The following is a 27,090-nucleotide window of genomic DNA, read 5'->3' on the forward strand; positions in this document are numbered from 1 at the left end:
ATACAGTATGGAGTTTAGTTCATAGTAATGTACCGATGACAGTTTCTTAGTATGGCACAGTCTTCAAATGTACCATGGCAGTATAGGATGTTAACCGTGGGGAAAACTGGGTTTATTTATCTTTATGTGTACTATCTTGACAGCTTTTCTGTAAATCTAAAATAATTCTTAAATAAAAAGATTATTTTTAAAAACTTTTATCTAGATGCTTCCTAGGGGGAACTTTTCATTGAGTCAGTTCAGAGAAAAAAAATGCTATTCTTTTTCCTAAGAGTCAGAAGCATATTGAAAACAGCAGGGGCCTCACGGCACTAGTTTACATATAAGGGAAAGGATGTTCAGGTCTCCATTAGTGCTAACTTGTTTAGCTTCAGAGACTTGTGCTAGAGTTTTAAAGGCAAATTGGAAACTATTTCCTGGAACAACGCCTCATTGCATGCCTTTTGATACTTGGATTATATTTCTTAAATTCTGAAGAAATCTTGCTTTCCCCCCCTCTTCTGTGCTTTTTTGGTGCTGAGCTGCTTCCGGTTTTCCCACACTCCTGCCCGTCAGAGAGAAGAAACCACAAAAATGCAGCAAAGCAAAGTTTGTTCATAGAGCTGCAATTCCATCTCAGAAGCCTGAAGTGCTCTCCTGCCAGCAGTGAGTTCAGGGCAGTGAGTGGGGTCCTCGAATGTCCAGCCCTGCTGCCTGCTGACGGAGCCCCCCTCTCCACCAGCAGACTAGCCACAGGGGCACCACGGGCCATCTCAGCAATAATCGGAAAAGCCACAAACGAGGAGCACACTGGCAAATTCAACATTCATATCCAACTCACTGATATTCCCACCTAACTGTGGGCTCCTCAAACCTGGGAAAGAAAGTGTGGTTTTGGAATGCTTATAATGGTTACTAAGGCTTACTGAGTTCTTAAGTGTGCTAGGTCTTGTGCTATGTACTTTACAGATATTAAGTCTGCTAATATTTATCAACTGTCCTATGAAGCAAATACACTTTGTTATCCCCACTTCACAAATAAGGAAACTGAAGTCAAGAGTTTAAGTAATTTGTAACTTGTGGAAGATCTCACGTTAATAAAGTGTGTGTGTGTGTGTGTGTGTGTGTGTGTGTGTGTGTGTAAGAGGCTGCACTCTTAAGGACTCAAGGCTATTCTTTCTAGGGTGAGGGACCATACATCCTTCTGATCGTGCTATTGGCTCTCAACCACGAACTGCAGCCTTCCCACTGCCCTCTCCTACTGCTCCACATAGTTCTATAAAGTCATTACGATGCCTGTTATTCTTAGAACAGTGCTTGGCACTTGGTAGGCACTGAATAAACGTTTGTTGGATAAATGAATAATGGCAGCAATACAATTAAAACAACCACGAGGGATTGTTTTCCATCCAAATCCAGAATTTGATTCATTATCCAAGGGGGGAAAAACACTAACTGCTTTTTCTATGCCCTAGGATTCCTTCTTACAACTAAAATTGATTTTGTGAAGGACAAATGAATGGGGAGCCTCAATGAGAACAAGAGAAATACACAAACCTCCTCTAGGCGTTTATCCATCAGGGAATGCCTGCCTCTTCCAGATATCTTTGATAAGTTCCCCAATTTTAAATGGAGAGGGGCTGTTAGAACCAGCACTCCTTTTACCAGTCCATTTCTGGTTTACTAGGGAAGATGGCTGGAGGTACAGTGAAGGACGTGACCTAAAAAACGTGATTCAGGTATGGAAATGTCTTTTTTGAGGTAAAACAGGTAGATGACAAAAGGTATTAGAAACATTGTTGCTACACAGAGCCTGATGACTAAGGTCAATGAAGTTAATCCCTCTAATGAAATCCCAATCCTATGTCTTCCCTTTCAAATGCCTAAAAATGAACAAACAAGGGTGGGGGTGAGGGAAGAGTATTGCATTTTATCTGAAATATATATGAAAAGATCTAACTCTGTAGAATGACCAAAAGAGAAACACATCCAGGAGGAAGTTTTCATTTCCTCCCTCCAAGCCCACAGTTCAGCACTGTTACCCAGTGCACTGTCTGACTGAGGTTCCTGCTGGAGGCCAGAAGAGTTAGTTAGCAATGACCCTGAACCCTGCCAGTGGCAGCACTCATCACAACCACTGGGGAACATAAAAGAGCAGTGCCTGCCCCTCCCACAGGGCACAGCCTGGACATTGGCCGTGCTGCAATAGCTCCCCAGGTGATTCTAATTTGTAGCGGGGGCTGAGAACCAGTTAGCCTTTATTCCCCATCAGGTGTTCTTTTCAACATTTCAGCACAAACTGTCTTGAGCCTCCAGAAATAGAGAGCACTGTTTGCATAGAATTGATACAACTCAGAAGAAACTGAACAGAAGATTACTGAAAACTTACTTGGAAGCCCTCTGGGATGCTGCCTTTCTGAGGACTTGTTTGTGATTGGACGGGGGTTTGGGGACCAAGGAAGAGGAAGAGCTTGGAGCTGGCACCACTTTTTGTGGCAGAGTGGTTGGCTTCTGGCCACTAGCTGTGGCGTTTGAAATTCTGCAAGCTGCACCGTTATTTATTGTCCATAAATTGGAGTTAGGTAGTGTCTGACTGCCAAAGATCACCTACGAGAAAAAGAAAAAAATGAAAGATGGAGATGCCCTTCACGAATTAGTCTGCTGTAAGTCAGTAACTGGTTTGCAATCCTGAGGTGGGACAAAAGGAAATGGGAAACCATTAAAATTAAGTAATTTTTAAGGAAAAACTTCTCCTCCAGTAAAGCCAATGCAGGTTTAGGTTCAGGGAAGGAAAGTCTCTTTTAGCAGAGAGTTGAGATTATCTTGCTGAAAGTACACTGGAGTAGGACTCAGGGCAGCTGGGTACTATGTATTGTCCATATGCGTGAATTAGAGAAGCATTTGGTCTCTCTCAGTCTTAGTATCCCTTCATTGTTAAAGTCAACAAGTATTTAATGAATGCCTCTTGCTGGGTATCGAGTACTAGAAATACAGCACAGAACAAAAGTGACTTGAAGCCTGACTCAATTCCAGCCCACTCCCAGAACTCTGAACTCCTCTAGAAGGTTCGTACCTTGGAGGAAAGGGAAGGAGCCAGTGTGGCGTAGTAACACCTTGATGACCTAAAGATTAACATAAAACTACACTTGAAAACACTTTCAAAGTAAAATTACTACATGCATAGTAGTTACTATATACAAATACCAGAGCAAAACAAGGGTATTTTCGCTCAGAGGGTAAGCCTACAACTATTAAATAATGACCTAAAAATCATCTAGATGTCACAAACACCAACATGTACCTGCAGTAAGGATGTATTTAATTGTACACTTCCTCAGGGAGAGGCTTAAAAAAACTCTTACAGCTTAATTCACCCCATTAGAAATAGTTTTTTTGTGTCCCAAATTTTGTTACTGATTCTTCAATTGTGTTAACACTGCTTTCAATATGCATTGCTTCATAAAAGCTTTAAATGTAAAATAATATTAGGAGGAAAATAATATAATAGACAAAATACGTAGGACTTTTTTTTTTTTTTTTTTTTTTTTGACGGGCCCAGCCACTCCGCGGCACGTGGGATCTTCCCGGACCAGGGCACGAACCCGTGTCCCCTGCATTGGCAGGCGGACTCTCAACCACTGCGCCACCAGGGAAGCCCCGTAGGACTTTTTATTAAAAGGATTTCTGGCAACTGATATCTATTTGTAGGCACAACAATTTAAGAGGCACGGAAGAAATGTCATTTCCTCATGGCAAGGCCTAAAGGAATAAGTTCAGATGCTCTTACATTCACCTTTTAGGTGAACTTCACCAGGTAAACTTATTTTTTAAGATATAAGAGACAAACTGGGTAGCTTTAGTAAATAAATGTTAACCAACCCTTCTATACTCATGCCTTGGAATGTCCCATTTCAGGAAAATGTGTCCAAGGGTTCCGGGCTGGGCAGATATGAGTGGGGGATCAGGGAGGGGGTCTTGTGTGGAGGGAATGTGTTTGGCTGAGAGGCTTGACAAAGAGCAAAGTGATTTCAGAGGTGGAGGATTGGGGCTTTTTCACACAGACCAACTGGACTGAGATGTTCCCCGTCCTTGGAAACCATCCGAAAGGGAACTGAAGAGCTGTTCGCTTGCCTCTATCTCTGACCACAGGAGGGGAGCTGAGGAAGACCTGAGCCCAGGGGCAAAGCCAGGAGCCCGGGGCTGCAGAGTGTGTACACGGGGGTGTACATGGGAGTGGGGGAGGCGAGGGGTTGGGTGATCTGCAGAAACCAAGGGGTGCAGCAGAGGCCAGCTTGTGGGGACTGGCTCAGAAACAAACCCACTCCTTTCAAGCACTGTTTCCATATCTGAGGGCCTCAAAATCTGTGGGAGAGATTCACTTGGGAGGAAGGAGGGAGGCAGGAGAGGGCTAACCTAGGCTTCTGTTTTCACCACTGCCTCCCAATAAGTGAGCTTAGACTGAAGAGTGCTTGAAAGATGCCTCATTCAGGGTGGGGAGAAGACCAGAACTCAGAATGGGGGCTGAAGAGTCCTATGTCGACCATCCATAAACACATTCACTGGATGAGTAGTAGAGGAGGAAAACCACTGTTAGTGAAATGCTCTTGGAAATAAAAACATTCTTCACTGAGTTAGATTTTTCACGCTGTGACGGAACTGCCATCAGTAAGAACATCTATTCAATACATGTTGCCCTGGTGACAGCCGTATTTCAAATTCATTGAGTTTTTCTTTTGTTAAAAAAATCTTCCTGGGACATCTAAATACAAATAAAAAGATGAATAAAAAGAGCAAGATCAGAACAGTGAGTATAGTAAGCTTCTACTTGAGTAAGAAAGAAAAAAGGATACATACAAACATACATTTATATGCCAATACACACACACAAACATATATACAATGTTGGTATCTGTACAGAACAATTTTGAAAGGCTCTTAAAAATAACTGGCATCCTCCATGGAAAAGAACTGTTAGCTAGGGGTCAGGGGGAGAGAGAAACTAATTTTTTACTATATATCATTTGTACTTTTTTGAATTTTGTACCATCTATATGTAGTTATTTATTACAAAAATCAATTATTGAAAAGTCAAAAGGAAGTCAAGTTCTAACAAGATTTGAGCAGGTAACAGATTAATTTTCTGAGTACAAATCAAAGTATCCAAATGAAAACCAAGTTTCAAGCAGCTGGTTCTAGGACTTGCCATTAGACTGGGTTGAAGAAGGAAGTGACTGTTCAACACTTACTATGGCTACAAAACCAGATTAGGTCATCAGCGAAAAGTAGACACTCAGGTAAATGGAAAGGAGCATGGCTCTGCAGTCAAATGTGCTTGGGCTGAAATGCAGGCTCTGTCACTTATAAACTGGGTGGCCTTTTCAAGTTACTTAACCTCTCTGAGCTTTAGCTTCCTCATAAAACAACTATAATCACTTGGCTGGATAGTTGGGGATTAAATGAAGATCACAGAAGTAAATGTAGCCCAGGCACTCAGTAAAGGTTTCTTGAAATAAATCAAAGTGCCAGGAACACAGTAGAAACTGAAATGCTCCCTTCCTTCCCAAACTACTGCCTTTTACTGAGGAACCAAAGGATGGGCTGATATGTAAGTCTGCTTATCTGTAATGACTTGTGAATGGTAGTTGGTTCTACGTTTTTCAACATAGTTTTCTAGTCTTATAATGATGCTCACTAGCTGCAAAAACAAACTCTTAAAGTGAAAACATATGTGTAGGTTCCCCAGATCATATTTATTCAATTCTCTTTGGCAGAAATGATCTTTCCCTCTTCTAAATGCTTATAAAAATGTATTTGTATGTGTCTTATCACATTTAGCACATTCTACCTTGTATTACAGGCACTTATATATGTACTTTTTTCTGCTTCTGGACAATTCATACTGGAAATGCCTGGATTTATATCTGATTAATTTTTGTTTCACAAACTGCCTAGTAGAATGCCTTGTGCATAAAAGGTGCTTAATAAGCATTTACAACATGGATGGAAAAAAAAAACTCACATTATACCAACTATTGATTTTTTTTTTTAAGCATCAGTTAAATTCCTATACAAGAAAATAGGCAAGTTTGTGTTTACATAGAGATGTAATCTTGTAACAGGACCATTCTCTGGAGTTTGAATAGTGCCTAGTGTGGTATGTGTTCAACTTATACTCAGCCACAAAATGTAAGTAAGCCCTTCTATAGATCCCAAACAAAAATAAATTCACCTTCCTAGATGCAAATTTTGTGGCAGGACCTTAGACACCAATGTTCCATAAGTAATAAGCTCAGTCTTTATCTCAAAACACAAAATAAAATAAATCAGAAGAATTTATTGCTTAGGAGACTCACTTGCTTGGGTACTAATAATTCTTCCTTTCTTCCCAATAAAACTGCCCTGATTTTGTTTGGGTAATAATGTGTGCCCAGCTAAAAAATTACATTTCCCAATCTCTCCTGTACCTTGAGATAACCATGTGACCTAGTTCTGAGTTGTAAACAGAAGTTTCCAGGTATAGGTTCTGGGAAAGTTCTTTAAAGGGGGCAGACTGGGTTGGTTGGTGCACAACTTTTGCCCTTTACTGCTCTTCTTCTCCCCACCCAGAACATGGATATCTACCTAGAGGTGGACAGGCATAGGTAGCTTCCATAGGGTGGAAGTTACTTGTTAACGGACCGCAGAGGAGAAAGACAGGATGAGCACGGGTTCCTGATAGCACCACGGACTTTAGGAGCACCTAGCTCTAGATTTCTGACTATACTGGGGAAAGAAAATAAACCTCTAACTTGTTTAAGCCATGGGTGTGTGTGTGGGGGGGTGCCCTATTACATGCAGCCAAGTGGAACCCTAACTGAGCTGAGATATAATTCTCAATCTACCAAAGAGTCAAGCTTGTTTCAGCCTCAATGTAACATGTGCTGCATCTCAAAAAAGCAGATACTTTTTCCAAATACAGTAAAAAGCTTCCAGGTTCTCATTTGTTGTTTGGTGATCATATGCTCATATACTGAATGGGTAATGAAATTATTACAATTCTATGCCATCCAAAACTCCCAAAAGTCAGTAATGTGGACAAGTCCCCAGGTGTTTCACCAAAGCCAAGACTAAGTGGAATGAGATTAAAGTAATCAAATCTGATTAAGAAGCAAACCAGGAAAGGACTCAGGTAATGTTAAAGGCAGATATATATATAGATGTTTTTAGACTACTGGCAGAAATCAGCCTCCCCAGGTACACCCCGTAGCCTGTATTGGCCCTAATCCTACCACTCTACCAATGACACATTGTATGAACTGTTTTGTCCTGATATTCATTCAAAAATAAGCAGAAGAATTATATAAAGTTCTCTCCATATAATTTCTAAAAAATGTGAGGTTTGGATATACAGTATTAGCACTCTGCACTTGTGGGTTAACCCAGGGATGGGGGCTGCACCGTCATCAGCCAGTGTCCTGGGAATGTGAGAACTGTATAAGCACCAGTTGTATAAGACCTGGTCAACAAGTACAAGCCCTTTGCTTCTTTATTGGGTGTGGGAAACAGCAATGCCTCAGCAAGGAGACTCAGAGAAAACCACAGTTTGAGCGTTGGCTTGGCCACAGACAAAAGACGGGAAAGGCCCTCCTTCTCCCACAACAGAAGGGTACTCGTGGGTGGGAAAGAGGAATTTCTGATAGACAGAACACAGACTGAAACTTGGAAGGTCACAGGGAAGCAAGATCTGAGCTCTCTTACTAGAAAGATAACACTGTTCAGAGATTAAATTCTGGGAGAGAGAGAGAGAGAGAGAGAGAGAGAGAGAGAGAGAGAGAGAGAGAGAGTGTGTGTGTGTGTGTGTGTGTGTGTGTGTGTGTGTGTGTGTGTGTGTGTGTGTTTTAATTCCTTCCAGAGAAACACCCCTTTTAGCCTTTACTCAGGCTTCTTGGTGATGGAGTAGAGCTGGATGCCTCCCTGCAGTGAAATATCAATAACTCTCTAATTCATTTTTTTGAAAATTAAGGGGGATGAAGCAGGTAAATGTTAATCTCTATTGAGCGGGGTTAATGTCTCTTTGTACCCCTTTTACTCTGATATCAGAAGAGCAAATATTTGGGGCATTATTCTCCCCATATGAGATTTTTATTGTAACTTGGATAAAGTTCCCATTACATAGCATACAAAGCCACTTCTAGTTCTGGCAGCTCAAGTACTGGGATGGTATATCTTCCTGAGCGGGTAAGATGCTAAGCACTCATCCTACTACAACCAGGCCGAGAGCTGTTCAATGCAAAGAACACATTTCGTCTTTTGTGCAACCATATGATGCTGTAAAAAGCTCGGGGCCAGGGTGAGGGTGAGGGTAGCTGTTTCTATTTTGGCAAAAGCAAGCTTCCAAAAGGCCTTTGTCCCACCCTGCATGCAGTTCTTGGCTGTCTTCCATTCACAATGTTTGTCAGCTGGAACAAGATTGAAAGCCGAGCAAGAGAAAGAATACAACTTCCGGTACTGCAACAAGGCACTGGGCAATGCTAGGACCTCGACAGGGATGGGGCAGAAACCCTGAAGATGCTCCCGTTCATACACAGAGAGACTGATGACACAAGCACCTGAGACAGGACTCTGAGATGCCAAAGAGATTGGAAGTCCTCTGGCATTCCCTTCCACTTCTAAAACAAATGAAGAAGCTACTTCTCCTATAGCAACTAGGAAAGAAGGCTCTTACTAGTGCAAATCACCTATTCTAAAGGATGTGAATACAGGTGCTTACGTGGACAGAACAATTTAGAAGAAACTATTATTCACCAACCAACTGAAAACACTGTGCTTCAGGCAGCCCCTAAATCAACTGTACCTTCTAACATCTGAGAAACAATGCAGGCCATTAAAAACAGATACTCAAATATACTTACATGCCTCAGACTCCTGCATGTACGCAAACCAAAGATACCAGCAGTGTCTCTGAGTTGGGTTTTCAATAGCATTGAGACACTTGAACAGATCTTGGGCTAGGTGTGTGTTACAACCAAAGAAGTCCAACTATGAGGCAGCTGGCTAAGGCCAGGGCTGCAGCCCATGATCAGAAAACCCAGTGAAACTAGCCCTAAGACATCACATGGATGACATTTCCTCACTACAGGCCCACCCCCCATTCTGACAACAGAACTGACTAATAGTCATACATCGGTAGAGGCTCATAGTCTGATGGCAAATTTAGACTCCTATGACTGTAGACTCTGCTTTGCTTTCTATTTCTTTCTCCCACAATGCCCAGCAATATTTGGCAGACCAAAGGTTTTTTGTTTTTTTGAAACACGTTCATTAGAAAAAGGAAAAGTTTTAAAAGTCATTTCGGGGCTTCCCTAGTGGCGCAGTGGTTGAGAGTCCACCTGCTGATGCAGGGGACACGGGTTCACGACCCGGTCCAGGAAGATCCCACATGCTACGGAGCGGCTGGGCCCATGAGCCATGACCGCTGAGCCTGCGCGTCCGGAGCCTGTGCTCCGCAATGGGAGAGGCCACGACGGTGAGGGACCCGCGTACCGCAAAAAAAAAAAAGTCATTTCGAATTCTACTCTCAGAGATACCCTCTGGTAACATTTAGACTTTTTTCTGTGTATAGTCACTTATTTTCTTTGTATATACATGCATTTCCATGGGCTTACGAAAATGGTATATGATATCTGATGTTTTGGAGACTTTTTTTTCATTCAAATATCTATCTTGAGCATTTTTTCATATATATAAGGGTAGATCTAGATGATTGTTTTTAATGGCTGTGTATTTTCTATCATGGTTTATCATAATTTACTTAACCAATCACCAATAGTAGAATGCTATAAACTGACACAGTAGATCTATATTTGTAGTAGATCTATATTAAGGAAATAAGTTCCTAAAACATTTTTAAGTGGGAAAAAGTAGGCCCCCTAAAATCTTATACTTCCATTGTGAAACCACACACATACTAAGGCTGTCACCAGTTTATTTTGCTATTTAAGAATACTGTTGTGATAAACATCATGTTATTTTTTATATCTTTTGACATATACCAGATCATTTCCTTGAAGTAGAAGGGCTAGATCAGAAGGCTGCTTCTTCTTTGTCTTTTTTATACATATTCTCAAATTGCCCTCTGTAAAGGCTGTACAAAATACATTTCTGTCAGTATGTTTGGGAGAATAATTCCCTTACCTTTCCTTGATTATTATAAGGACATACTACGTGTCCCATGGAAAGCTGGCTCATAATTTGATGCTAATGCTGTTTCTCTCTCTCTTTTTTTAACGTTTATAAGACATTTATGCCTTTGGACAAACATATTCTTTTAATCGTTTTGCCATGGTACTATTAATCATTCTTTCTCCTCACATCTCTCTCTAGCAATTGTGAAATTAATTTGCTAAAATTTTCAGCTGTCCAAACAAGTAAATATTAGTTTAAAAAGGTGTAGCTAATTAATATTTTACGAGCCTTGAACTTCTCTTAAACCACCTTCTTGAATATCATTTAAACCAATTTCTGCTTCTGGCACAGGGGGTTTAACTAAAACCCCAAATTGAAATTATAATGCAATAGCTAAGATGTGGAAGCAATCTAAATGTCCATCAACTGATGAATGGATAAAGAAAATGTATATACATGTGATAGAGCATCATTCAGCCTTAAAAAAGAAAGAAATCCTGCATAAGTTACAATGGATGAAACTTCAGGACATTATGCTAAGTGAAATAAACCAGCCACTAAAAAACAAATACAACATGATTCCACTGATATGAGGTATCTAAAGCAATCAAACTCATAGAAACACAAAGCAGAATGGTGGATGCCACGGGCTGAGGGGAGGGGAAAACGGAGCTGTTCAATGCATACAGAGACTCAGTCATGCAAGATGTAAAAGTTTTAGTAATCTGTTGTACAACGATGTGCCTATAGTTAACAATACTGTACAATTCACAAAAATTGTTAAGAGGGTAAATTTATGTTATGTGTTTTTTACCACAATGGAAAAAAAGTAATACATAATAATAAGAGAAATGAATTTTTATTGAGCTTTTATCATGGTTAGCATTGCTCTAAGTGCTTTACATGTTATAGCATGTTCCCAATCATTTGAGGTGGGTCCCATCATCACCTCCATACACAGAAGAAGCAACCAGAGCACAAAAAGGTTCCGTAATTTGTCCATGATGGCAAAGCTACCAAGTAGTAAGTGAGATCCAAGTGGTCGGAGGGGTCTGATTTCACAGCCCTACTGTACTACATTGCCTTCCTCATTTATGCTATGCTGACTCCCTTTTTAAAGCAAATCCACTGAAATCAAATCTCCCTTCCAAAGCAAATCTAAAGCAAACTTAGCAATGTGTCCAATTTTCACCAGACACATTTAAAAGACAGAGATTTCCCTCACTTTACTCCAGGAAGAACAGGTTGAAAAAAATTTGTGTGTAAGCAAATCTTTGTTACTTCTTTTGAAAGTAAAAATATGTAAGTGTATGCGTATGTGAGTCTGTGCGTGTATAATATATAAATAAAGGTAACTTCAAAAGATCAGCAATGACCCCAGATTGAGAGTTCAATTGGTTAAAAATAAAAAATAACTCATAGCCTCATTTTCAATTGTCTCTTTTATCTTTTACTTACTAGTAGTTTTAGTAAGGCCCTTGTTCTCCTAATAATGTTTGTGTCTTACATCGTCTGATAAGTAAAATAAAATAATTAGACAAGGCAATCTCTGAGTTCTTTACAACTTTAAATTCAGAGTTTATAAATATCTAACTTGTCTTTGTCTTCAAATGTTTAGTTTGTTTTATTTGGCTCAGAATATCACATATTGACCTGTTGTTCATCTTACACAGACTTTGCTGTCATATATACCTGTTAAGTTTCTTCCTGTGGCTGCATCCATTGCAGATGGGTGGGGTTCTTTACATTTAAAGATGAGGTCTTTCATCATCTCACGCAAAGTTACTGCTGTGAGTCCCTCATATGCCCACAGACGAACAGAAAAAAGCCACAGGTCACAGAGTGAGGGGAGGGAATGAAACTGGCCACCAGGCAGCTGTAGCAAAACCACATTTTAAGGATATACAACAAACAAGGTCGATCCCAAGCAGCTGGTAGGTGAAGAGCTGCCTCTTAACAAACCTACAACCAAGTGGAGTTCTGAATTTTGATTCATTGTGTTGACCTTTTCTTTTATACTTGTGTGTATGGGTGTATAGCAGCAGCAACAATAAAATTGGAATGTCTTATCTGACTGATGATAAATGTATGAAACAAGAAGAAAATGAAGAGTCACTTACTCAAGGGTGAGGGAGGTAGAGTGGAATAGGGCTTTGGAAGCCTCTGACCTGGCTTAGCTATTACAACTGCAATAAGCCAGCTGGGCAACCTTGTGTAAGTTACTTAAACTTTCTGAGCAACAGTTTCCTCATCAGTGGAATGGATATAATACTATATCTAGCATACAAGAGGCACTCACTGTACACCCATTTCACTGCCTTCACCTTCCTCCCTCCAAGATTCCAGAGAGACCCTACTCTAGCAACAGCTTAGAAAACACCCTGGTGGTAACCAGGGGACTTCTACTACTAGTAGTAAGGAATCAGCATAATGAACTGATGTTTATATTGAAATAATGCATTAAGAATCAGATTTCTGGGGACTTCCCTGGTGGTCCAGTGGTTAAGAATCTGCCTTCCAATGCAGGGTTCGATCCCTGGTTGGGGAACTAAGATCCCACATGCTGCGGTGCAACTAGGCCCGCATGCTGCAACTATTGAGACCACGCGCTCTAGGGCCTGCGCACCACAACTAGAGAGAAGCCCGCACTCTGCAACTAAGACCCGATGCAGCCAAAAATAAATTAAAAAAAAATCAGATTTCTATGGTATTGAAAAAGCAAGCATAATATTAATCATGCAAAAGTGTCAATCTGTGTTATTCACATTGGTAGACACCTGTGGTGTTTCCTGACAGTATTCTCAAAAACACCATCGTAGAAACAAAATTAAACAGTATGACCAATGACAACAACAGGGTTGGAAGGATGAAGTGATTATTGAAGAGATAATTCCTATGTTATCAATAACAACCCACACACATGCCCTGAATCTCCAAACTTCTAGAACATATTTCAGGATTCTGCAAGACTCAGTGGTTCCTGACACTGCTCCTAAATAATAAAAGCACAAGGGAGCATAGAGTATGGGCATTTCTAAGAGTTTTAAGTCCTGGAAGACCTTATTAAGACATCTCCTTAAGAATTTGAGGTAACTGGGATAAAAGTTTAGTAAACCTTTTCTTTTGCAACAGTGTATCTGACTAGTAGGAGACTAGTTAAGATACCTGAGATTAACTTTTCAAATACAGTTTTATAGGTGTCAATATGTACTTGTCGATGTACTTGTCGAACGCATGAATTACAATTTAAAATGTATATAGGGCTTCCCTGGTGGCGCAGTGGTTAAGAATCCGCCTGCCAATGCAGAGGACAAGGGTTCAAGCCCTGGTCCGGGAAGTTCCCACATGCTGAGGAGCAACAAAGCCCGTGCGCCACAATTACTGAGCCTGTGCTCTAGAGCCTGCAAGCCACAGCTACTGAAGCCCGCGTGCCTAGAGCCCATGCTCCGCAAAAACAAAAGCCACCGCAATGAGAAACTTGCGAACCGCAACGAAGAGTAGCCCCCGTTCACCACAACTAGAGAAAGCACGCACGCAGCAAGGAAGACCCAACGCAGCCAAAACTAAATAAATACATAAATTAAAAAAATAATAATAATAAATAAAAATAAAATGTATGTAACAATACATATAACTATTAGTTATTGAACGCCTGAATATTGTCAGAGAGATGGTATAGCGCATGATAGCCAAGAGCTAGGATGCCGGAGGCTGACACCCCTGGGTTCAAAAACACCAGCTCTTCCATTTATTACTTTTGTGAGCCTGGGGAAGTCACATAAGTGATGCTCTGTTTTTATATCTGGAAAATGGGGCTAATAAGAGGGCAGCTGTGAAGATTCACTGTGATAACACGAATACCACTCCAGGTTCAGTGCTTGGCACATGGTAACACCCTGAGGAATATAATCCTCATGAAAACCCACAGATATACATTATCATCACCATATTAGAGATAAAGAAACCGAGGTTCAAGGAAGTTCAGATAACCTGCCGCAGGTTATGGGCTCAGGTTTAAACAGGATTATCTGACTGCAAAGCCTGCCCACAGTGCCTATTTCTGAACAGCTGAATGTAGTTTTACATGTATTATTTCACGTATCTTCAATGTCTTTCATTAGGTAAGAAGAAAAGAGTTTGGCTTGGCAAAATCTGCTAAATCAAATGGTTCTAAGAAAATCATTATCATAAACAAGCTATAAACTAAGTGTTATATGAATTTCTGATACAGGTCAGAAGGAAATATAAAATTGAACAAAAGACGCCAAAACCAAATGAAAACAAAAAAACAGAGCAGCAGTATGTTAGGACGTTCAAGTCAACCTGCTCCAGGAGCTACGCCTGAAAGGGGCTAGCGTGTTATTGCTGGCTGCCTGGAAAAGCCCGGCGCCTGCTGAATTTCTCTTTCTTTCCCCTCCCCTACAACACAAACACACAGCAGCTGAAGGCCTGGAGAAACAGTATTCACTGCTGCAGGTGGGGCAGAATTTTTCTAGACACATGCAATGAACTTTTAGGAGCAGAATAACAAGACTTGGCTGGGTTTATACGGGAATCCTTTCCACACCTGCGAGACTACGCTGACACACACACACACACACACACACACACACACACACACACACACACTGGCCGTTAGCAAAAAGCTCGTTACACTTGGCCCTCAAGATGTTGCTATTGTACGGAAAGGCCCCTTCAGGTGAACACTGAGCTGTCCCCCCTGCCCTGCTTGTCTGGGGACATTAGTCTCTGTTGCCCCTCACCGAATCTGGGTTAGTCTGGCGAAATTGGCCATCTTGGGATGGGGGAAGTAAAGCACAGACAGAGTGGAAGGATTAGAGGAACTGAAGATGCACGGTTTTTTCTACCTTGAGTTACCTTACGATGTTGAAAATTAAGTCTACTAAAAATTGAAGGGCTTTGGAAACCAGTGAAAAATTAAGATGTACTTAAAATCCCCTCTCTCCCCCTTTGTTGTTAAAAGAAATTTCAGCAGTTCTTCCTTGGCCATCAAAATATCCTTAATTTTTCTGCTTTTGGGGCTTTTTCCAGTCTGGAGTAGGTAGAGAAGAGAGTGGGAGGGCAGGAGATGGGGGTTGAGAGCAGAGGTTTAACAAAGGATCACTTTAACAGAAACTACTGAGTAATCGCTCTGCCCTGGGCCAAGAATAACATCAGCTCAGCGTTGGCAATTAGAATCAGGTCAGTCAGGCCTCAGAGCCGGTGTAGCCCTCCTCACAGACCCCAGCAGGGAGAGCTACTCATGCTGATGTCACCAGCAGTCACTGCTGCCCAAGAAAGTCCCCCCATTCAGCTGACAGAAAATTTTTTTATCCTGCTCCTTCAGGGGCAGGAAGCCAGTCTGAGAAGGAAGTGGGAAGCAATCAGGGAAACCGGAGAGAAGACACATTCAGATGTATCAACACACAGAGTCACTGTACCATCCCTAGAATACCAAGATCCTGCAATTTCCTCAACTATCCTGGAACTCATTTTAAATGAATTAATATATGTAAGGCACCTGGAATAGTGCTTGGACCACAGTAAGTGCTTATTAAGAGTTGGCTATTCTTACTAAAACAAAGAGGGAGGAATCTGTCCCATTACTTATCTCTCATCCATCATAAAACTTGAATCCTGGGAGCAGTGGTTGCTGAGCAGAATGTACCCTGATAAGAAGAATGAACAGGAAGTTTTCAAGTTTGGAAAACTTTATTTATAAGGAAACTGTAGTAGATGAAGTGAAAAAGATGGAAACAAAGTTCCTATAGAAAAAAAAAGATTGCCTGAAATTTTATAAGGGCAACACTAAATTTTAACAAATCCAGCCTCCCTTTCAAAAGACAGAAGACAAATAAAAGGGAGACATTTCTAATCTCTTTCTCTCTAGCTTAATGTTTCTCCAAGTGTGGGCCCCAGAAGAAAAGGCTTAGCATCATCTGGGAACTTGGAAATAATTGAGGCCCATCCTAAACCTACTGAATCAGAAATGGAATCAGGGAAGCAATCGGTGTTTTAAGAGACCCTCCAAGGGGTTCTGTTACTCAAAGCCAAGGATCTGCAAACTACGGCTTGCAGGCCAAATCCAGCCTGTCATCTTTTCTGTAAATAAAGTTTTATTGGAAAACAGCCACACTCATTCATTTACACGTTGTCTATGGTTGTTTTCATTCTACCACGGTAAACCTGAGTAGTTACTACAGACCCTACGTACAGCCTGCAAGGCCTAAAGTATTTACTATATGACCATTTACAGAAAAAGCTTGCTGACCCTTGCTCTGATTTAGAACGATTTTTTTTTAAATTGCTAGTTTTACCCATCAGTGTGTAAAAGCTCATAGTTTCAATTTTGTCTTATTTTGTTTATCATGCTCTCTATCAAATGGACTGGATCACACCCATTTCCTTGTACCTCTGGCCCTGGAAGCCTCCGCCAATGGCTCCAGGTGACTTTCCTCTCCCAGGTCCATGCTACAGGACCAGTCTTTTGTAGGGGTGATTCGCTACATGAAAATTCCTAGATTTATGAGTGAAATGCTAGACAGAAATGAGGATCAAAGCTTACACTGCATGAATGGTTAGAGATGCCCATTTCAAAACTCATATCCTGAATCAGAGTTTTCCTCCTTGAAATTAATACCTACAAAAAGCTATCTAAAAAATTTAAAAAAGGCTGGCTATCTAAGTGCAGAAAGGATGGAGAACTTCCTCTGCATGTAATGCAAGAAAGGCTGCATGATTATTTTTCCAACAATATTTTTAGGAGATCACTATGAAAGGCACTGTCTGTCCATGTATGATATGATATGATATGATATGATATGATATGATATGATATAATATAATACAATACAATATAATACAATACAAGGCCCCTTTTAATGTCCTGGTCCATAAACACATCTCTCTTGTGAATGGATACTAGGTAAATCAGATTTCAATTCTACTCACTGCTCTCAAACAGGCAATTAACCAAATTGTTAGTTATATCAATGGCTACCTACACTTTAGAAAATTGAATCCAAAGCATAAGAAGTTCATCAGAGAAACCATCTCTATCTAAAGGGGTTAACCCAAGGACAGACATATAGGACATCCTGAGAAGGCAAACCATGTTTCAAGCAATCATTTGGTTGTAATTATAAGGGTCAGGTCTAGCACAGTCACAAGGTGAGTTAAAAACACAGGCTTAAAAATCTAATTAGGGCTTTGCTCCTTCTGTGGAGTGTTTCTTAATGTCCTCTGAAATAAAGCGCTCTAAGGTACTATTCTTCATGTTAGAAGACTTACTATCTTATTTGCTATTTTATTAGTTATAAACTCTTCAAGCTAATAGAATTTCGTTTCTTTCACTCTCCCCCACAGTCCCAAACTTCACGCTTACTCATTTTGACCTAAGTCAACTGTGGATTAGAAGAATGGGGGAAAAAATAAAATGATGTTATAAACATATATAAAATTATGATAAAAGATTTTCTGTTCCCTCTCCAGAAGACACGAGATAACTCCCTTCTTGGGAGTGCTGACTCCTCCCTAAAACAGGCATTCTGACAGATTCTAAAAAACATATTTTCCATATACTTCATAGTTCAGTGAAACTCAATCAGTATAATCCTCAGTGAAAAAAAAAATCCACACAAGAATAGCAGTACTCTGAATTTTCAAAGGAATGTGACTTGCTGGAAGCTAATCAAAAGAATGAGAAGGACTTATAAATGAAGCAGTTTCTAAAAGTGAAAATCAGCAAAACTGTCTCTCTTTCCTCAAAACCTCAGTGCTCTGCAAATCACCTCCTTTTTTTTTTTCTTTAATCATCCACCATTTCAAGGTATGGAAGCATTAAAAGGGACCGACTGTCTAGATGCATCAGAGCCACAGATTATACTCAAAACAAGGGAAATAAGGCTATATATATTTCCACTATCCAGCATCTGATTAAGTTGACATTCTTAAGTAATCTGAATGGCAGGGGGTTCAGAAGTTTTAAAAGTTTTAAGAAATTTACACAGATTGAAAAAAAAACTAAGATACACTGCGGAAGAAAAATTTAAATGGAGTTGTTATTGCTAAGAGGGCTCTCTAAAATGGAGCCAGGAGGCCACTGAGGAAGTGTGACTTTTGCACATCTCAGCAGGGATGGAATTTGAACTTCGACCACTTCTTGTCTTAACATAGGAATCCAGAACATCTGCCCAGTGTTCCAGAAACTCAAGATACTTAGTGGACCCTTACACTCTAAAATAACTTGTGATAGCCTATTTATTTATTGGACCCTTACCCTAAAATCACTCATAACTGCCTATCCTTTAAGGATAAACATTTCCTTTCGTGCATCAGGATCAATCATAATTCTTGAACAACCTTGTGGCTTTTGCCTTTGTAAGCCCCTGACTTTTTTCTCTTCCTTGGAATAATCTTTTGGTATTACCCAAATCTGTCTCCTGAATTGGAATCCTTAAGACCCCAAATAAAGCTCTTGGGAATTCCCTGGTGGTCCAGTGGTTGCGACTCCATGCTTTCACTGCCGATCCCTGGTCAGGGAACTAAGATCCCCACAAGCTGTGCAGCACGGCCAAAAAAAAAAAAAAAATTCTTTTGTTTTTTGTTTGCAAACTGGCCTAAAGGCCTCCGTTATCCCAAAGACTATTTAAATAAGGAAACTTCTACATGGCAGAGGGCAGTGTGATGATGCTATATTCCATGCTTTACAGATAAGAAGTCTGGATTTTTCTCCAGTAAAAATGACCTAAAAAGCTACTTCACAAATGCCTGGGGACTTCTCTGGTGGTGCAGTGATTAAGACTCCGTGCTCCCAATATAGGCGGCCCGGGTTCAGTCCCTGGAACAAGATCCCACATGCTGCAACGAAGATCCAGCATGCCACAACTAAGACCTGGCGCAGCCAAATAAATAAATATTAAAAGAAACAAACAAACCCTTAAACAAATGCCTGCACTTAACGATTTCTCAATTCCAATGAATTAATATAATATACAGATTATACTATCACAGATAAGATGATCAAGTGGTGAATGACACTGCAAAAAATTAAAATTTCTCTGGACCTGGACGGCATTTGAAAAAACAAAGAGAGAGACCATGATGATAACTGTTTTATATAGAAGAAAAAAATAAACTTGGGAACATTACCTTAGCCTTTGAGTGAATATTAATTTTGCACACACTAATGCACACTACATTTTCATAAGAGCAAATGACAAGAGATCAAGCTGATATAAGCTATTTCTTCACACGACCAAATATCAGGGAAGCTCACAGAATCAGTATGGATTCAGCCCAGCAGAACATGTAGAACATGGTAACTGATTCTAATGATAATCCTGACTCATCAGGAAAAATTTAAGTCTTCACGGCCTGACTTTTTTGTGAAGTCATCCTTTCTCTGTAATTGGGGCCATACTGATTCGCTAGTGCAATATACTTATATAATTCCCTTACACATATACTCAGGAGTTTGTCATTTTATAGACAGTGAGTAGGGAATTAATATTTCAGTAGAGTGTAAGTTCCACTACAACAAGAATTTTTGTGTCTATTGTTACATTTTTGTATACATTGTTCTATGTACAAACTGTTAAACCAGAAGACCAACGACCTAGATTAAGACCATTTCCTATAAGAACTTGAAAGTTATTTATTCCTTGACAATCTTGATAGGCCATAAAGGATTAATGTGTGCTTAAACAGACCAAGTCAATGAAGGCAAGGAAGTAGTACATTTAGAAAAAAATCTTTAAAATGCTAGCTTTTAGGTATCTGGGAATTAGACCCTTGGGAAATTACTGAACTAAGATCAGGCAACAGAAAGGGTAAATACTACAAAAGAGATTTTTGTGGAGGAACATTCATTCAAATGAAAGAAAGAATGTCAAAATTGGTTCGAGATCACTTTCCCACAAAGCCAATGTATGGATTCAGAACATTTCTTCCCCGTGGGTAGATTCCCCATGAACCATTCAAGCCATGGTGGCATTGGTAAACTTTTGAGAAACTATCCCCACATTTCTCGTGAAAAAAAAAAGAATTTACCCAACAGAAGGAAGATATTAGCACATGGAAGAGTCTTATCTTGAATTACCTGGTGCCGGGCTCGACTCTGGTCCAGAAGCTGCCGGGACTGAAGTTTTTGCTGTTCAAGTTGTTGCAGGGCAAAATGGAGTTGGTAGCTGCCTACTGTGGAGTGGCACCTGTGCTGCGGGATCATCCCTGTAGCCTTGCTATACGCGCTGTTCTTTACCTCTCCCTCCCAGGCAAAGCCACCTGTTTGGAGGCTCCTGAAGAGAAAAGAAAGAAGATTTCTTAGAATGCTTGTGTGAACAATGAAAGTAAGGAGAGAAAGATTTCAGTTATTTTCCCTTTATAGAACTGAAAGCAGTTTGGAGTTACAAATCTGTTTGTGGGATAAATCATCTGACCCGCCTATGAAATCGCAGCTCCATGAAGACAAAGGCGGGCCGCTCTGCTCTCTATTCTATTCCTAGCGCTTTGCCATAAGGCTTGGCATGTGCTCAGCACACAGAAATATCTGTTGAATGTTAAATAATTAAAATAGCAATCTCACTCCCCTGTGATTGTCAAAAGGACCTCCAAGAGGAGCCCAGAGAGCTTCAAATGAAGGATGGTAGGTTCTTTCAAGGTAAGAACAGAGGAACAAGCATCTTATCTAAACATCAACTTCAAAATTATAGGGGTGAATTGTGCAAGAGTCTTGGTTTTTCTTGGCCACCCATTAGTGAAGTACCTAAATTTTTAAAATAAGTGTTTGTATTTGAGCTTATGTCCCCATATCATGGGATAACATAACTGGTGTGAGAAGATACATTTTTCCTCATTCTGAATTCATCTCATCAGGGTCCCCAGCCAGGTTGGCATTTAGCCTACACACATTGAAGACATTATGCTAAGTGAAATAAGCCAGCCAGACAAGGGCAAATATTGTATGATTTGTCCTAGAATAGTCAAATTCATGGAGACAGAAAGTAGAATGGTGGTTGTCCGGGGCTGGGGAGACAGGGGAATGGGGAGTTATTGTTTAATGGGTGTTGAGTTTTACCTTGGGATGATGACAGAAGTTTTGGAGACGGATGGCGGTGACGGTTGCACAACACTGTAAACGTATGAAATGCCACTGAATTGTACACTTAAAAATGGTAAATTTTATATTATGTATTATTTTACCACAGTTTTTTTGAAAAGGTCCCCATTTATTTTTAGAACAGTCTTATTTGGAAATCCTTCCATCTCCTTAACATTTTGGCTATTCATCTCTGAACCTTCTTTAACTACCTAGTATTTTTGATTTTTTCCTTTTAGAGTTACAGTGGCCAGAAAATAGTACATAGAAGAAACACAAAGAGTGTCATAGTGAACAACCTTATCCCAAAACCTTGGTGAATGGTGCTTAGAGAAATAAAACAGTGCCTAATTCAAGAGACATATTCATAGTGATTTAAATCATCGTGTTATTCTTCCCTTTGTAAATATCCTTTGGTGTTAATGGTCATTTTGGTGGCAGAGATGCAACAACACATGGGGTGAGTTTACACAGAACCTTCCTGAGTCCTGACCTACGGCTGCCTGGTTATTAACAGCCTGGGTCCTTGTGACCTCAACAGAGCCCTGTGGGAGGGAGCAAAGTGGGATGTCTTCTGAGGCCAGAAGCCCATGCTCCTCTCTTGCCTGGGGGGCCGTCTCTCTCATAGCTTGGTCATCTTGGGTCTCTGCTTTGGTTTCTCTACCTCTCTCAAAGAGACTTCCAGACACGGAGTTAAGGGAAAGTCTGTGTAATATATTCTGAAGTCCATGGATGAAAGGTTTTCTACTCACATAATCTCACCTCTGATATGTCACATCCCTTGCTCACCTCCTCCCACAGTTTGGCTCCCACAGTTCAGTTGCACAATTACACACATTCAGCTAATCTTCCTGGAGAACGGTACCAAAGAGCTCAGAGCTTGCTTATTAACTTTTTCTTAGTATGACATTTGATCTTCCGTGATCCCTCTTGAATTGTCTCAGTGTGCGTGTTATTAGACATGATTTTTCCCAAGGGGCTTCTAGAGATGTGAGGAAATGTGGAGACCAAGGATCACATGTAAATAAATACCCGACTATGTGAATAAAATGTTAATATTATTCACAAAGTGAAGTGCTGAGTGGGAGTCAAATAGGACTTCTGGGGTTAAGAAGGGAGGGGCCAGAGGAAACCATGATCTCTGTTCTCATTAGTGAGGGAAGAGAAAAGCTTACTGAAGATACAGCAAATAGCAAAGGGAACCGAGTGAGCTCTGAGTGGAAGGCGAGGCAATGGAGCAAGGTATTCAGGTGTAAATGAAAAGCGGGCTCAAGGCAGGAGTGAGCTGATCCAATGAACACACGGAAGAGACAGATAATACAGCAGGAACTGCCTGGATGAATAACCCTGAGATTTCCATACCAATTAAGGCAGGAATTTGAATCTAGAATGAAACTATTATTTACGATAACCGGGCCCAAGGTTAGAAAATTCATCAGTTGTGATTCTGCTTCCATTCCTGGCTCGCTGGTTACAGAAGTTTGTAGCCACAAGAGGCCATCCAGACTTAGGGATTCGATATTTAAGGATTTATATAACTATGTAGCTTATATCAGAATTCACCTCACGGGCTAGCTAGGTTGGTTGTATTTTCTAAAAACTGCTTTAATAACCAATATTCCTAGCAGGCATTTACTTTAATGCCTTCTTGCTGTAATCAGAAATCAGAGTCTGTAACTAGGCCCCCTTATTTGGAGGTGACCAGGGACAGAGCCTCAGCAGGGGTCTGTGGATGTGTAAGGGGCAGGACAGTGGGCAAGAGAAGATCAAACGAGGGACTTTGGATAGAGGAGGTTTATTCGCCCAACTGCACACACACTGAACAGACTGCAGCAACATAAGCTTTTGTAGTGAAAGCTGTTTTTAATCTCATCAGTAACATAAGTGTAGTCTCCAAGTCACAGAAAGAAGTTGCTTAAGCAAGTGGAGGCTATTAGCAAAGAGGAAGGAATTTTTACAGTGCAACACTGGCTGGGTGAAGGAGTGCTCAGCTGTCTAAGGCAGTGTGGTCAGTGCCACGAGAAACTTGCTTGCTTTGAATTCCAGTGGGTGTTACTCAGGCCACGGTATCTCACGGTTAAAGCACAAGCTTTGGGGGTTTACAGTATGCAAGTGTTGTAATGATTGACACGGAGGACACCAGGTGCACCGTCACTTGGGTTTTGCCTGAGATTACATATTGACATAGTCCTTTCTATGGCAGCTATGAGTTTCCATTTCCATCCAAAATTCCGTTCCATTTTCTTGAACCCCAGTTCATTCTAGTTTACTAGTAATACATTTTCTACTCCCACCAAACTTTTGAGATTCAAGTATTCTCTATAAAAGTTAGTTGTTATGTTATTCTTTGCTCAACACTAACATATAATATTGTATACGTTCCCTATAAATAACTTCTTACACTTTTTTATTATTTCTAGAGTAGGACAGACAGACTCAAAAGAGTTAGCTGTGGGAATGCTCTGGATGTCTAACAACTGATTCACATTCAAAGATTCAAAGTGAACTATGCTGTGTCTTGTCCTGACTACATATGCAGCTCACTGCCAACAATACGGCGAATTTTTCTAAACCGCACATCCTCTTATTAGAACGTTGTCTTACTTTCTGTATTACACCGTGGCACTGCAGGGCTAAATGTTTCTCACCATCACTGCCCTTCCTGCAGCATGCCCTACCCCTCCAACTTCTAGCCAAAACACACTAAAGGGCTGTGTCTTTCTCTCTGGTTTAATATCTGTTCCATCAAATGGATGTTGGTTGTAAGGAACTCGAAGGAAATTTGTAAAATGCACGGGTCTTTAGCAAAGCAAAACCTCCTGAGCAGGCTGTTGCCCTCTTCATAAAGATATGCTTTCCGTGTCAAGATTTCCCAAGAATGGGGAATTCCCTGGTGGTCCAGTGGTTAGGACTCCGTGCTTCCACTGCAGGGGGCACGGGAATGTGATGTCTCAAGATGGTACGGTAGGGATGAGATGGAGGAATGTGACAGCTGTACAAAGAGTGTGATTCCGCGTCCACTTCCCCAGCTTCCTCCACCCAGTCTGAGCAAAACCTGAGCGACCACGTGCGAGGACGTCTTTGTCCTCTTCAGGGTGTTGGCAAGTGTGTGGGTGCGCTTTCAATTGTCCTAATAATGGGGGTGGGGGATTACTGACATTTAATAGGTAGAGGTCAAGTGTGCCAAATGTCAAAAAATATAAGGAAAAGCCAGCCCTGTGCTAGGAAAATATGTGCTTCTCAAAATGCCAATGGTGCTTTTAATGAGAAACACTGTAAGGCCATGAAGGAGGTGCTTTCTGGGGACAATCTTACTATTTCTTGGTAAGAAAGAGTATCTACCCACTTCCATGGCACTTATTCCACTACACGTTATGGAATGTACAGATATTCAAGGATGGCAGAGGCTACATTTTCTTTGCCTATAAATTTTCAATCTCAAACAAAGTAGTTGGGACACACAGTAAGTGCTGGAAAGGTGCTGTAAATGCCCAAAATCCTACAAATGAGAGAAGAACTCCCACGAGCTGTTACAAAGCAGTGCTGGCCAGAATAAGGAAGCTATGTGATCAGAGAGTCATTATAAAATGTGGTGGGGAACCCCCTTAGCTTTGGGGGGTATTTCCAAGGACAAAATCAGAGTGATTCTTCATGGAGTGTTGTGTGTCCCATTCCTAATCCTTCCCAGGGCAGCTGGGGTGGGATCACATCTACAAAGACCAAATGGATGAGGAGAGACTAGACAGACACTACTGCAGCCTTTATTACATCCAACTTCTCTATCTTTATTATTCTTAAACTTTCCTCTTCTGTAAAATGGGGATATGATAATAGTACCTATTTCATAGGGTTATTGTGGGGATTAAAGAGCTAACACAAGTGAAAAGTACAGGCACATAGGAAGGGCTCCAAAAATATACTACCACCACCACCATTACTACTATTATTGCTATTCATTCCCCTCCCAAACAATTCCATTTCACTGCTGCCCTACAGTTCTTTAAGTTAGTATATAGAAAACATAAATTTGGCCATTTTCCACCAGAGGATTCTGTGTTGCAAAGTTAACACAATCTAGTCATGAGTACAGTATTTGTTGTGAGGTCAAAAGTGCTCCAAGTTACTAAAAAGAAAAGCCCTGATGTACAGTGTACACAAGTGGTTATTATAATTGTATTGCAATGCTCTATGCTGAGGACTAAAACAGGTTATCTGGAAAGGGATGGATTTTCCTCCTCTTCAATCCACAAGTGAAGGGGGCACCTATATAATCTACCCTTGTAAGCAGTCAGTCTTCTGCTCAATCCTCCTTCCTGATCCTCCATTAGAGCCGATCATCTCAGAGATTGAAGGTGTGATCTACAAGCAGCCATCAGTCTACCTTCTTCTACTCTTCACTGGCCATCTCAGAGAAAGGATTTTCTGTTTACACTGCCTGTTTCTGTCCTAACATTCTCCCCAGTCTTTCAGCGTGGTTTCCATCCATATAAATATAGTGGCTTCCTTTTTTTTGTTCTAGACGGTGCTCAAGGGAGAGTGAGAGTGAACTGGACAGGCCTCTGGAACTCCTAAAACTCATGATCCCAAAGGGGAGTCCTACCCTCCACTTTCAGAAATAAGGAAATAGAACCCTATTTTATTATAGCTCCGGCATTCACCATCTTGTAGTTAAATCAAAGGCAAAAAAACAGAAAACATTCAAAAGTTTCTGTTGGACTTATGCTTCTGAGCAAGTAGAAAGTTTCAAGAGCCTGTCACTTTTACCTTAAAAAAATAATAAGCTGGGCTTCCCTGGTGGCGCGGTGGTTGAGAGTCCGCCTGCCATTGCAGGGGACGCGGGTTCCTGCCCCGGTTTGGGAGGATCCCACATGCCGCGGAGCGGCTGGGCCCGTGAGCCATGGCTGCTGAGCCTGCGCGTCCGGAGCCTGTGCTCCGCAACGGGAGAGGCCACAACAGTGAGAAGCCCGCGTACAGCAAAGAAAAAAAAATAAAGAAAAATAATAATAAGCTGCTAAATCATACTTATTTCAAACCTAACAAAATGCCGAGGACATACAGTAAACCTAAATGAATATAACCCCAGGAAGTGACAAGCTCTTCACTTTTAGCCAGGATGGCCCCTGGGAGGAGGAGGAATGTGTCATAGATGGGGGTTAAGGCACTACCAGCTAAACTTCTGACGAGCTTTTAACACCTGCATGTGGGCTGGTATGATATTTTAGAAGCCCCAGCATAGAACGAATCTGTAGCCACCCATCAACTCTTTCATCAATTGCATGGGGACACTGAAGGCTGGGGGATGGGGAGGGACTGATTAAAGTCCCTTTCAGAGTTCTTTGACCTTCACCAAAACTCAACATGTAGTATAGTCCAAAAGTTAGTATTGTAGAATCTAAAACCAAATCAACGAGCTTTTCATACTCTGTTGGTCTATCTTGCATTTTGAATGGATCTTGTATCCATACAAGATTTGTGTAACATCAAGCATTAGTCTTTAGGAATACTGGTTCACTGAGTGATGCAGACCTTCCAAATGCTGACATATTTCATTATACAATATTAAAAAACCATATTTGTTAGTATCACTCCAATCTCACCAGAAGGAAGGTGTCAAATTCATAGGGGTGAATATAAGTTTTTCAAAATTCTTTGCACAAAAGGATCTTTAGAATCTTACTGGTGGTCCCATCCTGGCCCCAAGACATCTGCAGCCAGAGGTGAATTTAATCTAATTAAAGCTACAACAAAGTCCAGACCCAGCTTAATTATCAGATTGGCTCAACCCCTTCTCCCTTTGCCCCTTTCCCACACATTAGCAGCCTGAGAAAAGGATGAGCATGGCTTTTTTTTTT

The 27,090-nt window shown here is 40.9% G+C and overlaps 1 protein-coding gene across 1 annotated transcript in view; it reads right to left on the minus strand.

Moving 5' to 3' along the window:
• The window catches only part of TTLL5 (tubulin tyrosine ligase like 5), a 306,995-nt gene that overhangs the window by 74,904 nt on the left and 205,001 nt on the right, over positions 1-27,090 (minus strand). Inside the window, exons 29-30 of the mRNA XM_024737788.1 lie at positions 20,243-20,438; positions 2,369-2,586 (exon numbers count right to left, since the gene is read on the minus strand). Of these exons, the coding sequence (XP_024593556.1) occupies positions 2,369-2,586; positions 20,243-20,438 (414 nt within the window). The remainder of the gene's footprint in view (positions 1-2,368; positions 2,587-20,242; positions 20,439-27,090) is intronic.

The sequence above is a fragment of the Neophocaena asiaeorientalis genome, unplaced genomic scaffold, assembly GCF_003031525.2.
Source record: "Neophocaena asiaeorientalis asiaeorientalis breed wild unplaced genomic scaffold, Neophocaena_asiaeorientalis_V1.1 scaffold49, whole genome shotgun sequence".
Lineage (NCBI taxonomy): Eukaryota > Metazoa > Chordata > Mammalia > Artiodactyla > Phocoenidae > Neophocaena > Neophocaena asiaeorientalis.